The sequence below is a fragment of the Alosa pseudoharengus genome, unplaced genomic scaffold (genome assembly GCF_046254945.1).
Source record: "Alosa pseudoharengus isolate Yale_2024_CS ecotype anadromous, Long Island Sound unplaced genomic scaffold, YU_APseudo_1.1 YU_APseudo_1.1_scf_9, whole genome shotgun sequence".
Taxonomy (NCBI): Eukaryota; Metazoa; Chordata; class Actinopteri; order Clupeiformes; family Clupeidae; genus Alosa; species Alosa pseudoharengus.
The window spans coordinates 35,892,012-35,906,401 of record NW_027468881.1 but is presented as its reverse complement, the minus strand read 5'-3'; the positions used below and the strand labels follow the sequence as shown (position 1 = coordinate 35,906,401).

General features: G+C 44.1%; 1 protein-coding gene across 6 annotated transcripts in view; it reads left to right on the top strand.

Annotated features, from left to right (window-relative positions):
* The first annotated feature begins 4,386 nt into the window (after positions 1-4,386).
* Positions 4,387-14,390, top strand: part of tns2a (tensin 2a) — a 32,238-nt gene continuing 22,234 nt past the window's right edge. For 5 of the 6 annotated variants that reach the window (XM_076275773.1, XM_076275770.1, XM_076275769.1 and 2 more), the window contains exon 1: positions 4,387-4,773. In XM_076275773.1, coding sequence (XP_076131888.1) covers positions 4,441-4,773 — 333 coding nt within the window. In that variant the 5' untranslated portion in view covers positions 4,387-4,440. Of the gene's footprint in view, positions 4,774-8,509; positions 9,950-14,390 lie in introns of those variants that run through there. The other variant, XM_076275772.1, reaches the window with a different exon arrangement.

Below are 14,390 nucleotides of genomic sequence, written 5' to 3'. Positions count from 1 at the left end.
CCAGGGATGGATTACTGCACGGGCCAACCAGGCCCAAGGGGTCAGGGGGCCCTGATGCCCAAGCCTTTGCATGGAATCATTGCCTCAATATCAATAAATCAGGATGTAGCCTATGAATCTGATTGAATTTAGTATTGGCCATCCCCAGAATGCAGAATATCACATCAAACAAATGCAATTTTTTTCTGGGGGAGGACCCCCAAACCCCCCCTCACACATATGCAACAATCAGTGGGGGGCCCTTAATACATTTGGATCCAGGGGCCCGAAAGTTCATAATCCATCCATGACGCTAACCAGTCTAAATAATGTTTAATTAAAATGTAAATTAAAAACATTTCTCGTAAAATCCATAGTTTGCCAAAGAAACAAAGACAATATCAAATGTTGAAACTGACAAATGTGTCAGTTTAATGAAAAATAAGCCTACAAGCTAATTTTGTTGGTATGAGGTATTTAAAAAGCATCTGGCAACAATATAAGAATTATGCTCCTCGACATGAAATTGCAAAGGATTTAGGGATTTCACCATCTATGCAGGGGTTTTCAACCAGTGGTCTGCGGCCCACTTGTGGTCTGTGAGGGCATTGTTGGTGGTCCCTAACCATGGATTCAGTATTGTAGTTTCAATGTGGGAATCAGTATTTTTATTCAGTGGTGGTCCTGGGGTTGCGTAATTAGTCAGAATGGTGGTCCCTGGTTCACAATCAGTTGAAAACCCCTGACCCCCTCTATAGGATATAATATCATTTAAATATTCAGAGAATCTAGTGAGAAAACGGTCAGGGTTAGATTAGTCAAAATGCATTATTCTTTTTGGAAGTCATTTTTTTCTGCATCAACTTGGCAAAAGGCGAAAGGAACAATCCAACTATTAGTGTATAGTGCATTGTAGTAGATAGGGGTGCATTAGTGCCTATGGAATGGCAGCTTCTGGGTGCATTAGTGCCTATGGGTTATATATATATGAACATATATCATAAAACAATATAATTTTCTGTTTCAACGACTGATGCTGTCTTTGCACTATTCTCAATTAACTCACTATTAGATATTAACTCACTATTCTCAATTAACTCACTATTAGATATTAACAAATCATAGCATTCTGTTTTTATTTACATTTTACACAGCATCCCAACTTGTAAAAAATGTAATTACATTTCATAGAACTTTTAAAAGCATTAGTTTTCACAGCTCACTATTTACACTCATCTGTAATCCATGTTGCCTCTTTACAGCTAACAGGATATTACAGTTTACCTCTATCCCTTCCAGCTTCCTCAATGGTAAAGCATCATCAATTCCATTACTATGAATAGGCCTAGTTATGTTCCATTTCCGCCCTTTGTTCCGTGTTCGTAGTACAACGCACGTTTGTCCTCAAGTTTGGACCAGCATTCTGGGAATGGCTGTCTGCTGTTTCTTCCTCCTTTTCCTGGTTCACCAGTTTGGCGTGCAGTCATTTCTGAGATAGCCACTTGGCAGGCTACCCTTTAGCCACTAGACTGTGGGTTAGTAAATATGGTAGTTAAGAAAACCTTTTGTATTCTAGAGCAACATTTTATCGGCCCTCAAATAACAATTTTAAATCTGACATTCAAAAGTCGTTGGAGACATTTCTCGAAATATGTTATGTTAAAATAAGTGTCATGTACAAACACCATTTCAGGGTAAACTTATCATGGGCTACAGACCTATCATCTTTATCGGCAGATAACTCTTTCTTTGTAATATCATGGGTAATCTGATGCAGAACCCTATTATGGTCACATCATTGCAATGTGTTGTGGGTAGTATTCATTGTACTCGTATTATGTTTGAAATGTGGTGGCATTTATTTTGGACCAGGACAGCCTTTTCTCCGCTGAGCAAATGTTTGTGTAAATTGCTAGCCACAGCCCCAAACATTGGCAACACCCAGGGTTGAGTTATATTCTGTCTTTGGTCTGCAGCCTTAAAGTTTGGTCTGAAAATATACAAAGAGGTATGTGGATTGAATTCCTAAACAACAATACTAAACTACACCCACAGGTCACTGGCATTAGAGAATAATACTCCATGTCAGGAGCAGCTTTGACAGCATGGTTCCATATCAGAGCCATTTAGCAGTAAACTGTACAGTGTACACTAATAGTAGACGTTTGCTTTGAAGTCTATGATCCTTCAGTTGGAACAGGGATTTCAGAGAGTATGAACTCTTCCAAGGCACCTCATAAATATTATCATCTTTTTTCAGTCTCAGGATTACGCTTGCACTCTTCTCTTCCCTGGGTCCTAGTCACTAAAGGGGGTCTTCTATCCCTCTGCTGGTCTTAGTTGCTTATGGGATTACGGTGATCTTCTGTATCTGATAACAGCATGTGTGTTAACAGGAGTTTGTGTGGGTTTGCATCTCGTGGGTTGAAAGTTCTCCTCACTCCCTTAGGAGCTTATTTACTCCTGTCCTTATATAGTCTCAGACCACGTCTTTGTCTTTCATCGGGTTATTTTGGTCTCAGTGTCACCCATAACCACAACTTTCTCATCGTCTGTCCACAGAACGACTCCTGCTTTGTGTTTTTCACCACATCACCTCTGACCAAGATCAGCTCAAAAATACCAGAGACAAATGCTTCGCTTCTATCTGCATACTTTGGCTGTTCATTTGTATGAAATACTGTGAACTATAATTGTTTGGCCAAAAATGTCACTCTTGGCCTCGAGTTAACCCCACTCTGTTGTCATTCTTACAATCACCAACCAGCTCTCCAGCAATGCTGGGGGGGATGGTCCATGCCAGAAAGTTGTCAAATATTCTGCTAAATATTATTCATATAAAAACAATACAGAGCTCTGAAATTCGAATAGCTATCATGGAGCCCTTATAGGTTCATCCAACTCAAATGCTCTTTGTTGCTATTGAAGACCATTTATGAAACCATTTAAATTCATTTCCATAATATCAGCTAATAATTCACTAAGCTTGCCAGTGAAACATTAAATGTGTTACCAGCCGTTGCCTACTGGTTAGTGCTTCGGACTTGTAACCGGAGGGTTGCCGGTTTGAACCCCGACCAGTAGGCACAGTTGAAGTGCCCTTGAGCAAGGCACCTAACCCCTCACTGCTCCCCGAGCGCCGCTGTTGTTGCAGGCAGCTCACTGCGCTGGGATTAGTGTGTGCTTTACCTCACTGTGTTCACTGTGTGCTGAGTGTGTTTCACTAATTCACGGATTGGGATGAATGCAGAGACCAAATTTCCCTCACGGGATCAAAAGAGTATATATACTTATACTTATACTTATAACAAAGGCTTCTGGTGAAAGTGTGCTGCTGCCACTACAAAAGGAAAGTTGTGACTGAGATCCCTTGGTAATAGTCCATACCAAATGGTCCTGTCAGGGAAGCGACACTAACGTGGCACTTTAGGCTCCATGTTGGTCTGTTCCTAGATCTGAATGGTGCTGTGTTGTCTGCAGAGAGGCAGAAACGCCACCTGAAGCCCCTTCACTTCCTGCTTTGGCTGTAGCCAGGAGGGGGTGGGGGAGTGAGAGGAAGGGGGAGAGGGAAACTGGGATCTTTTAAGCATGTCTGGAATTTGCCTTAAATGGGGGTACAGTTCTTTAAAGTCCCCCCGGATCTGCAGTCCCCCAGTCCACCATGCAGCGGTGGAGACACGTGGAAATTGAACAAAGGGGAACAAGAATTATGTAATAGGAATAATCGTAACATTTGTATGCTCTCTGCCCTCGTACATTTGAGATCCTATCAAAAGCTGAAGATGAGGTGTTAAGAGCACTTGTGCAGGTATAGGAGCAGGAGCAGAACAGCTGATAGCAGGAGAGGTTCTGTGTTGCACTTGGCCATTCCGAGCTCAGCTGCCAGAGAGGGACGCTGCCAGTGTACACAACCACAGGCAGAAAACATTGGTTCTGTTCTAGAGAGCTGCGGTCGGGTGGTTTGTGGGGAGTTTCAGTCTCCAGTCTGAAAATGCGTCGATGTGTGAGTCTCTACAGGTACTTGGAGGAAAGAAGAAACAATATATCCTCTACATAGCATGTAAACATTTATGAAGCTATTGTGTAGTTTGCTACACAATAGAATTATGTTGTGTAGATTATAAAAGACTTCCATGAGAAAAACACTCTACAAGTAGACCAGTGCACCAGAGGGAAATTTATGGAGAGTTGACACTTGAGTCTCATTTGTACAGAGAATGTGTGTATGTTTAAAATGCAGCAGGAATGTGTCTGCACGCAATGAGAGAGAGAACAGCTACGCATGCACTTATATGGCAGAGAGAAAGAATAAAGCGTTTTGAATATAAGCAGTTCCTTCTGTGTGTTTGGGACGGGGAAAGAGAGAGGCGGAGACTAGGCGATGGAGTCAGAGGTGGGTTGGGGGGGGGGGGCAGGAGTTGTGAGTATCCCGCGGCCCTCGGCAGGGAAACATGGGGCTGAATGAGAGCCAGGAAAAGGGGAAGGGCCTCGCTGTCTCCTCCGACAAAAACAGCTGCGCCAGTGTGCTCAGGAAAACAGCGTCTTAGAGGGAGAGGGGGACTGGGGAGGAAAAGAGCAGCGTGTGTGTGTGTGAGTGTGTGTGAGAGAGAGAGAGAGAGAGAGAGGCCAAGTGCGAAGGACAGGGGGACCAGCACGGGCCCAGATCTCTATATGGGTTGCGTCCTGGGTGCGGATTGCTGCGAGGACGAGCTGGAAGCTACACCGGTCAGCAGGACAAGCAAGCGGAGTGGTCCAGAGCGCAGCAGCAGCAGCGGCAGCATGAGGCTGACCAAGGTGAGGCACTGAGGGGGACTGGGCGTCTGTGCTGACCCCTTCAAACCACTGCACTGTTGTGATATTAACAGAGGGTTCTTTTGTATTGGACTTCTTGCAGTTGTTGGGTCTGATTGAAACCAGCTTTTGGCATGGATATTTTTCTGTTTAAATGATGAATGTGAAGGCTTGACTTTGATGTTCTTAGAGATCAGTGACACTTGAGGAAAGGTGTTGCATGCATGAACTGGCTGGAAAGTCAGTGTATCCATAGTGGGTGTGAGTAAGTCAGTGTGTGAGTGTGTGTGTGAGTAAGTCAGTGTGTGTGTGTGTGTGTGCGTGTGCGTGTGAGTGTGTGTGTGTGTGTGTGTGTGTGTGTGTGTGTGTGTGTGTGTGTGCTTGTGTGTGTGTGTGCCTGAAAGGCTGAAATCCCTTGTGGCTGCCTCACATGTTGTGCAGCGTGGGAATGCTGAGCCCTGGCTATGATGTCAGAAGCGAGCGCCTGACCCCATCCAAAGGGGATCAGCTAATTAGAGGGGGGGCTGTCAGGGACAAAAACGGTTGGCCTCCCCCACGCTCACCACACCGTCTCCATTCTAGCCAGCCTAAGATCCATCAAGGCTTACATCAACATCGAACAGCTGACCAAGACACAATGGTCTTCAGTCTTCCCGATGACACTGTACATGTAGATGTCATGTATAAAACTTTCACAGCGACCCACCCATTCTCTGGATTTAAGAAACAAGTTTTAAGACTGAGAGCACGTGAATGGGCCATCTTTATTCCTACCCTTAATCTACTGGTGTATGGATAATAAGTTAATAGCTGAGCAATGAAATGGCAGAGCGCTGTTTGTGCGAGACGACACAAATGCCAGAAGAATTTTCTGTGTCCAAGCACAATGTTGCATTCTGTCATCATAGCATTACCAGCACAGCTCCCAGGGAGATACACAAGGTTTTTGTTTGAGTCTTGGCTAGATCTTTCTGCTCCATTCGGGTCTGGAGTTTCATCGTCATCACTAAGTACCTCAAGTGGAGGAAAACAGACCAGACAAAAGGGGCATTTCAGTAAGAAGGCAGAGCCAGCCTCTTGACCAGTCTCTGCTTGGCACTGATGATTGTTGTGTTGTTGTGACTACCCATAAGCCCTTCTTCCTGTTTGTCCAAATCGGTCTGCACCTATACGCTGCACCTATCTCCATCTGATGAGCTGATGTCTCCTGACCCACTGGGTGTGCGTAGTCTACAGGGCTGCTCACTCTCCTCATCTGCTGTCTGCATGCCTCTCCTCTCTAAAGAGTGTGTCAGTAAATCAGAACAGTTTGTTTCTGTCATTTGAGATGTACATGTACACTAACAACAATCATTACATGCATACTATTGCTCATGGCTGGTGCTTATTTATTGGGGCAGCCGTGGCCTACTGGTTAGCACTTCGGACCTGTAACCGGAGGGTTGCCGGTTCGAACCCCGACCAGTAGGCACGGCTGAAGTGCCCTTGAGCAAGGCACCTAACCCCTCACTGCTCCCCGAACGCCGCTGTTGATGCAGGCAGCTCACTGCGCCGGGATTAGTGTGTGCTTCACCTCACTGTGTGTTCACTGTGTGCTGTGTGTGTTTCACTAATTCACGGATTGGGATAAATGCAGAGACCAAATTTCCCTCACGGGATCAAAAACGTATATATACTTATACTTACACGTGCCTTTGTAATTTTACAGTAGTTGTGTCTGCCTTGTAGACAATGGCTTTGGATTCTTCACAAAATCAGATGGTGATCTTAGCGTATAGGGGCGTTCACACTCACTCTGTGTCCCCTCTGGGGAAAGGGTACCAAACCATGCTGCCTCAGGATCTGTTTGCTCCATCCAAGCTACAGGCGTACGGCTTATTCCTGACAAATCCTTGGTATGACAAAACTTTTAACAAGTGATACTTTACTGCAACCATATTCCGCAAACATCCCCATAAACACGCTGCAGGAAAAGGGGAGCTCACGGTATAAATAGGTCTCTGTGATTCGCAGAGCACAGGGGCACAGACAGGGGCACACACACATGCCAACACACAAAGGCACACAGCCTACGAAGCCACCAGTGCTGTCAAATGTGCCCAAATCTACAAATACACAGAGAGATTAAAATATTACAAGTATACTATACAATGGGTAAAATTAAATTAAGAACCAACTAATTGATATGACCAGTAATTTGATCTGTGTGTTAGTGTGTGTGTGTGTGTGTGTGTGTGTGTGTGTGTGTGTGTGTGTGTGTGTGTGTGTGTGTGTGTTCAAGAGCAGGATGGAATGTGTTATGAGGGGTTCTAAAGGGGAAGAGGAAAGCCACTCTCATCCTCTCTCCCACCCACAGTTTGCCACAACCACCCAAACAAAGCCATATCCACCCAGGTCACAAAAACATACCATAAAGACTGGGCAGCAACAGTTGGCTTTCCTTCACTTCAGAATAAAAGCGTCCCTCCGGACACCCCTGCAGGGCCGCTGTTTTCAGGGAGGTTAGGAAATGTTTGGGGAGTGAGCTGGAAGTTGGCGAGGGGAACTGTGAAAGGGTGATGGAAGAGGATATGATTCAGCAGGTTATTAAACACCCCCAAAAAACCCAGAGTAAATATTCCCATGGTTTGTTCTTATCGTTGCGCCCACACGTGCTTCAGTGTTTTTGTGCGCGCTTTCTCGCCCCCCCCCCCCCCCCTCTCTCTCCACAGCTGGACCTTATCAATCTGGACTCTATTACACAATCACTCCGCACGCTGCACGGCTCCTCCCCTCCTCCCAGCCCTCCGCCGTCCTCATTTACACACACACACACACACACACACACACACACACACACACACATACACACTCACACACACACACACACAGACAAACACACACACACACACACACACACACAGACAAACACACACAGACACACACACAGACACACACACACATACACACACACACACACACACACACACACACCGTTTCCCAATCAATTAATCATTTTTAACTTGAACATGAACATTATTCTGTCCTGTGTGTGTATAGCCTGTCTGATGCTGTTTCGAGGAAATTTTCCACACAGCACTTTAAGGGTGATTAGGAATGATAGTCGATGGTGGGTAGAAATCTTCATGCCCAGTTAACTCTAATAGTTCTTTATTGTGTGTGTTTGTGGAGCTGCGAAACCAGCTTCAGTCTTCACACTTCAGTCTCACTATTTTATTATTTCTGTTTGTACCGCACACTCATTAATTATTCTCTCTGTTCGCTACTGTTTGCTAGAGAGAGAGTGAGAAACTTAACTACAACGACCTCCTTAGGTTTCCTAGCATTTTTATATGTGTGCACGCATTTTTATATGTGTGCACGTGCATGTGTTATAGCTGAGCGTAAACACAAGTTTGTCTTCTCCCAGGCAAAGAATGGCTGAGATCATTGAGTATTCACAATCCGACCCCACCCCCTTTTCTTCTCTCTGAATAGTGAGTCCCTGTTTCCTGTCTACCCTGGTCGGTACCCCCAAGTCTTGTTTTCCTAAACTCTCCTATGGCTTGCCTTCTCCGCTACCCCCACCACCACCCCCAACCTCTGATCCATCCTCCCATTATGGCCACCCACCCCCTCACCCCCCTCCATCCCTGATCCCGCCAAGAAGCCTGCAGACAAATAAACGTCCAAGCTCCCGCACTTTTAATCTACGCCGGAAATTCCATGGTGCTTAGCCTCTTTTTTCTTCTTCTTTTTGGCACTCCATTTCTTTGGCTGGACTAAATGACTCCATGTTGTTCTGGGATTTAGTCCCGTCGTATAGTCACTCTCAGAAACATATGGGATGGGACTACCCTGCACTGTAAGGGCCCAGAGACACAAGTGCAGGGAAGTCATGGACCTGAAAGTACAAATGTTCTCACTTCACCATGAATATTGACAGACTTTGATTACGTAAAGATAGAACTTTACAAGGTGAAAAAAGGTTTATGTTACAATAACAAGATGTACTCTCATTGCATGATGCATTTAGACTGAATGCCTCAATGCCAAGAGCAGAGCAAGTTTCTCAGTTAGTTGTAATTATGGGCATCTAAATCATATAATGATTGGTCCACCTAACAGAGTTTTACATCGCACTGATTATTCACATGGAAAGTCAAAAAAGATATTGTTCAACTGTTGATCTCAAGAAAAGTGGAAGGATTATTTTGACTGGTTTTGTGCACTTAATTTTGCTTAATTTGCCAAAAACATAAATGTATTAATGGAAATATATTCTAATATTATCATAGCTACATGTGTAAATTATGCCTATAATGTCTGGGCCTCCAGAAATATTGCTATTGGCCACAAATGTAACACAGCTTGGGTGTTTGTTAGTCTGAGCCTATTATCACTCTCTATGGCTTAACTGACCTTAGATGCCGTTCACTCGGCTCACAAGTGCTTGCTCTGTTTCAACACAAGGTGTCAGTATTGCGTTTGCCAGCTTAAGCTATTACAGCTGGATAGAGTGGAATCTCTCAGGTGCTCAAGTGAAGTTGACCATTCAATTGCATCCAAAGCAGATGGCACAAAGTCAAAATCAAGGCATCAAATGGCAACTCAGTTAAATCAATTAAAACTAGCCGATAGATTTTCATATAGGCTACTGATTATTTATATATATGTAGCCTATGTATCTGTAAGGATAGGCTAGTTGGGACAATTACAGGGTAAAGTCACTAATTTTCTCAATTAATGTAAACAACCGGTAGATCTAGATCAAATCCTCTGACAGCCCACTGTGAGTGTATGTTGTAAACCTTCACGTCTGTATTTCAACATTCAAATTGATGTATATTCCAGAATGTGTGTGAGGATCTACACAAAGATAACTGGTTGAATAAGCCCACAAACATTTCCTTTGATGATAAATTAATGAACATTTTATCGCTGTGGTTTAAACCAATCATATGTTTATCCTTCTCTCCCATTCTGTTCACATAGCCAATCGCATACTCCATTTCCAGTAATACATTCCTCAATCGTCTTTTCCTTCATGGCTCCACCCATAGTCAGAGAACTCAGAGAACCAAAGAAAACAAGTCAATCGCTAGTGGCAACTACGCTTGCACAGCCTATGGGAATGTAGATAAAGTCCCTAATCAAGTATCTGCTCCAGGTGGCATCAATAGAATACAAAATGAATAAGGTAAGATTGTGTTAATTATATAATGTTATGCCAATTTAATTCTGGTCATTATAAATATAGCCTAACAATGGGGTAACTGTTTCTGTTTAAGTCACAGTCTTAGTAAAGTTACTCTTAACATGATTAGGATGATTTAGCCCTCGGTTTGTCATGTGTTATGAAATTAGAATACTATGCGTATATATAGCATCCTCCAGCCTGTTGCGCTGCCACGCCATCGGAGGTGATGGATCAGTTACAGCGGGGAGTGAACTTTTGCGTGTTAATGTAGCTATAATAGATTTCTTTCACAATGTAACAAAGTCAGAAATTCATGTTGCTGTCCTAGTTGGATGTTCTGAGGGACATGCGTCGACGAGTTCTGGGTTAGCCTAATACGACACTTGGCTGTAGGGTCTCCACGTTTTTCGTGTTCTGGAACAGTTGAAAGCTAAACACTCTGAATACGTCAGACATGGCGTAATATGTCCGAAGTTTGTTAGGGCTGGGTGTTGTGTTTGCTGGTGCGACTTACATAATTAGCAACAAATTAAATGCTGTTTTATTGTTACATCTTCCCTGCTGTCTTTTGTTGGGTAAAGCCTGTAAATGCACTCGAAACCCATGCGTTCAGAAGACAAGTGTAGCCTACGCAGCTCAAATGATCTAATCTGAGAATGAAACAGATGAAAACATAACAAGATAACCCCTCCCCTCAGTACATTCGAGGTAGTTACAAACTATACAGTGTTAATGAAAGACAAATTAAAGTTATTAATCTGTATTTTAAATACTAGTTTCGTGTCAGAATTGGATGGAGACGGGGAACGCACATCTCTGATTTGCATTTAGTAGGGTAAGCTTGCAAAAAAAGCAAGCAAGTTTTGTGAGTGTCCTGTAATAACATCTTATTGCAAGCATCACGAAATAACATGATTTATTTAATTAGTAGTTTAAATTGTAAAATGTGTAGGTTATCTGCATTTTGGAACACCACAGGTAAAACTTTGGAAGGGGTTGTGCTGGATGTTGTATACTCCAGGAATTTGAGAGGAATTCTGAGAAAGTTCCTGACATACCATGTTGTTTCTCAAGAGACCACTGGTAAACACCAGGAACATGTTTGTTTGGATAGCACAGGACGCACATACTACATTGTGGAGATCCTACCATTTGGCTAAGTCCTGCCAGATCTCTCCGCATGTTTTGATCTGCAAGACACCAGCCCATTACTGTTGACATTCTGTTCAACCGTGGAACAATAATATAACATATTATGTAGAAGTACACATTGATCTTATCTCACTCTCTCCCTCATAACTCTAGTTATCAAGTGTTGCCTACATTTTGTTGGGTGTTCTAGAACAGACTGCTGAACCAGACATCCTTCCATCCTTACACAGGCCATCTATCATCAGTGAAGCGTACTGTATGTGGTAGTATAGTAGGCTGCTGAGCAGAGCCATCATTGGGAGACTGTATCAAGGATGAGGAGGATTGGTGGGAAAGCAGACTGAGAGTGGTGGATCATGGTGATTGGCAATAACACATTATCCATTATGATTGATGCTACAGAATATTATGGCCTCAGTAGGCCTCATTTATATCTTAAATCATCAAATGACCCTATCCTGGGACTATTTAAATGGCACTACAAAGGCTTTTGAGAGACACCAAGACCCTACAGTGTGTGTGTGTATCCTGCAAGGGGTTTCCCTCCCCACACATGTGTAATGTCTCCATGCTGGAAAAAGCCCTGTCCCCTATCCTATATCCACATACAGAATTACCAAACATATTGTGCTTGTATTTGTGAGTACAAATCTTCTTTTAGTTCTGTACATGTGTGTTTGTGTGCATGTCTATAGGATTTTGTCGGATTATTCTGTTCCACTCCCAAGGTCTCATGTCAACTTTGTCATGTTAGAACACTTAAAGGAAGCCCTTTTATATTTGGCAACTTGATAACATTGTGTGGTCTTTTCCTTGATAGCGGTGGACTGTCTGGAGGCACAGTTATTTTTGCTCTTGCGTCAAAGGTGAACTCCAGCATGCACACTAGGAAATAACAGTCAAACGTTGGGGGTGCACGGAAACAACAAACCAACTCATGAAAAGACTGGTGGAGGCAGATTGGTGACTGTTTACGCATAGTTTAGTAAACACTGTTTTACTAACACGGCAACACCTACTATTATTGCTACTTCAGAAATGGAAGTCTAGCGCCGCGTCCCAGGCAGCGCGAGTGTGTTAGCGGGTTTGGGCTTCGCTCATCATCACTGGCCATGCCCTTGCAGAGGTGAGCTCGTTGAGGAGAGCTGGACAGGAAGTGTGTAATGGTGCAAACGCTGACCTCACCACTGGAACAGGCTGTCTCTGTTCCCTTAGCTGCGCTACACTGTGTGTTCCACCCTTGAGACACACACTGACTCAGTTTGATGGGAGTGGGCTGGCAGGAAGGACGTATGTGCGTGCACACACACACACACACACACACACACACACACACACACACACACACACACACACACACACACACACACACACACACACACACACACACACTTACACACCAACCACACTGACTTATTTAAATATAGAATTGGCACAGAATACCCATAACAATAGCCCAAGATGCGATGCAGCTTTCAATCGAAAACAGAATGTTGCGTACATTTGTATGGGATCATTGGCTCCAACTCTGTAGATCTTAAGTTGCATCACTGATTCACAAGTTGGGTGATGATTTGCTTGCTGAAACAGGAGTCCTCTCTAGCCAAACATTTATTAATCAAAGTCCACCAGACCAGACCAGACCATCTTACAAGCACAGAAGCCCCAGTAGTGGCCGACAGTAGAATGCAAATGACCAAATGCAAGTTTGAGTCTGTCCCAAATGCATGTAAATACAGCATGTTGTTGACAGCTTGGCTGTTAAACCCATTTATCCTTTATGAAATCAATTTTATAGGTTACCATTGAAATTACAATTTGATGCACCAATGTTAATACACCAGCAATGACAGCTGTAAATATTACAGTGCACTGATGGATCACGCTATTCCAGTAAGTGAACTGGGTTGGATATATTGGGGCCCAAAATCTTAAAATGTTCACCCAAGAGTTCCCATTATGAATGGTGTACCTGTAGGCTTTATACTGGGAAATAGTTTCTCCATCTAACAGATGCTATTTCCACCCACGCTGGTGACAAAGTAAAGGCGCCCAGTGCGGTTTCTGTGGAGGCAGGACGCTAGCGCTGTGTGATTAGCAGCCTCAGACGGAGTTGCTGTAGCTCACACAGATCTGAGGAGATGCTGTCTTGGGGGTGTGAAAGTGGAGTGTGCTCATAAGTCAGGGAAGTCAGGGGAGGCCACATAATGCACACAGTGCTCCAAAGACAGTGCTATTTTTGGAGGACAGAGGAAGGATAGAGACATTAGAGAGAATGTGTGTGTGTGGGGGAGAGAGAGAGAGAGATGGAATGAAGGCTTATGGAGCTATGCTCATTTAATGGCTCCTCCTTTCACTTTCAATCCCTTCTCTGTTCTTTCATTGCTCACGGAAAAGAAGGAATGCCCCCCCCCCCCCCCACACACACACCCCCTTTCCACAGAAGGACCAAAACGAAACGTATCAAAAACAGCTAAAAATAAGGGAACAGACTCCACTAGTGTTTCCACGGATGCCCAGAGTGTTGCCCCAGTGCTGAGGGGGGACGCTGCAAAGCGGAGCGGAACAGAGCGCTAGCCTGCCGTGCTGCACCGAGGGCTTGGTCAGTCAAAGCCAAAGAGTGCCTGGTCTGGGGTGGGGTGGTCCCCGGTGTGGGTGTGTGGAGCTTGACACGGTGGCGTTCTAAAGCCTGTGAGCCTGGGTGGGGGGGTGCTTGAGAGGTAAGTGGGGGTTTTAATGTGTGTCTCTCTGGGGCTCGCTGCCATCCCTGAGGAGGGTGGGGGGCTGGATAAATGGAGACTTGTTGGAAAGCAGGAGGTCTTGTACTTCATGCCACAGCAAGAGATGTGGACGTGTACTGTGGATTGTGTTGTGTACCAGAAGAGATGAGTAGAGACTGTAAACTCAAATAATGCTTGTTTGGATAGAGTAAGCTGAGTTTAAAGGGGGAATGGCAACAATGTGAAAATGAGGATGCGGGAGAAATGTGGGATCTGCTCTTTCCTAATACTGATGGGACATTCTAGAAAGTTCATTTTTCTCCTTCTTTCTCTGTCTCCTCTTTATTCGTTTTCCCTTCATCGCACTTGTTTCTCTTATCCGTAGCAAGAGGATATTTTATACAGTCTGGGGGATACTGACACGTCCATCTTTTGTTGTTTTCATTTACTAACAGTGTCAGTTTGACTCTGATATGAGGGGACAGTGACCGACTAAGACCCTTGGATCATTTGAAGGTCATTGTATCATGTTGAAGAACCACACAGAGAGGAAAAATGTTGCTTGGCTT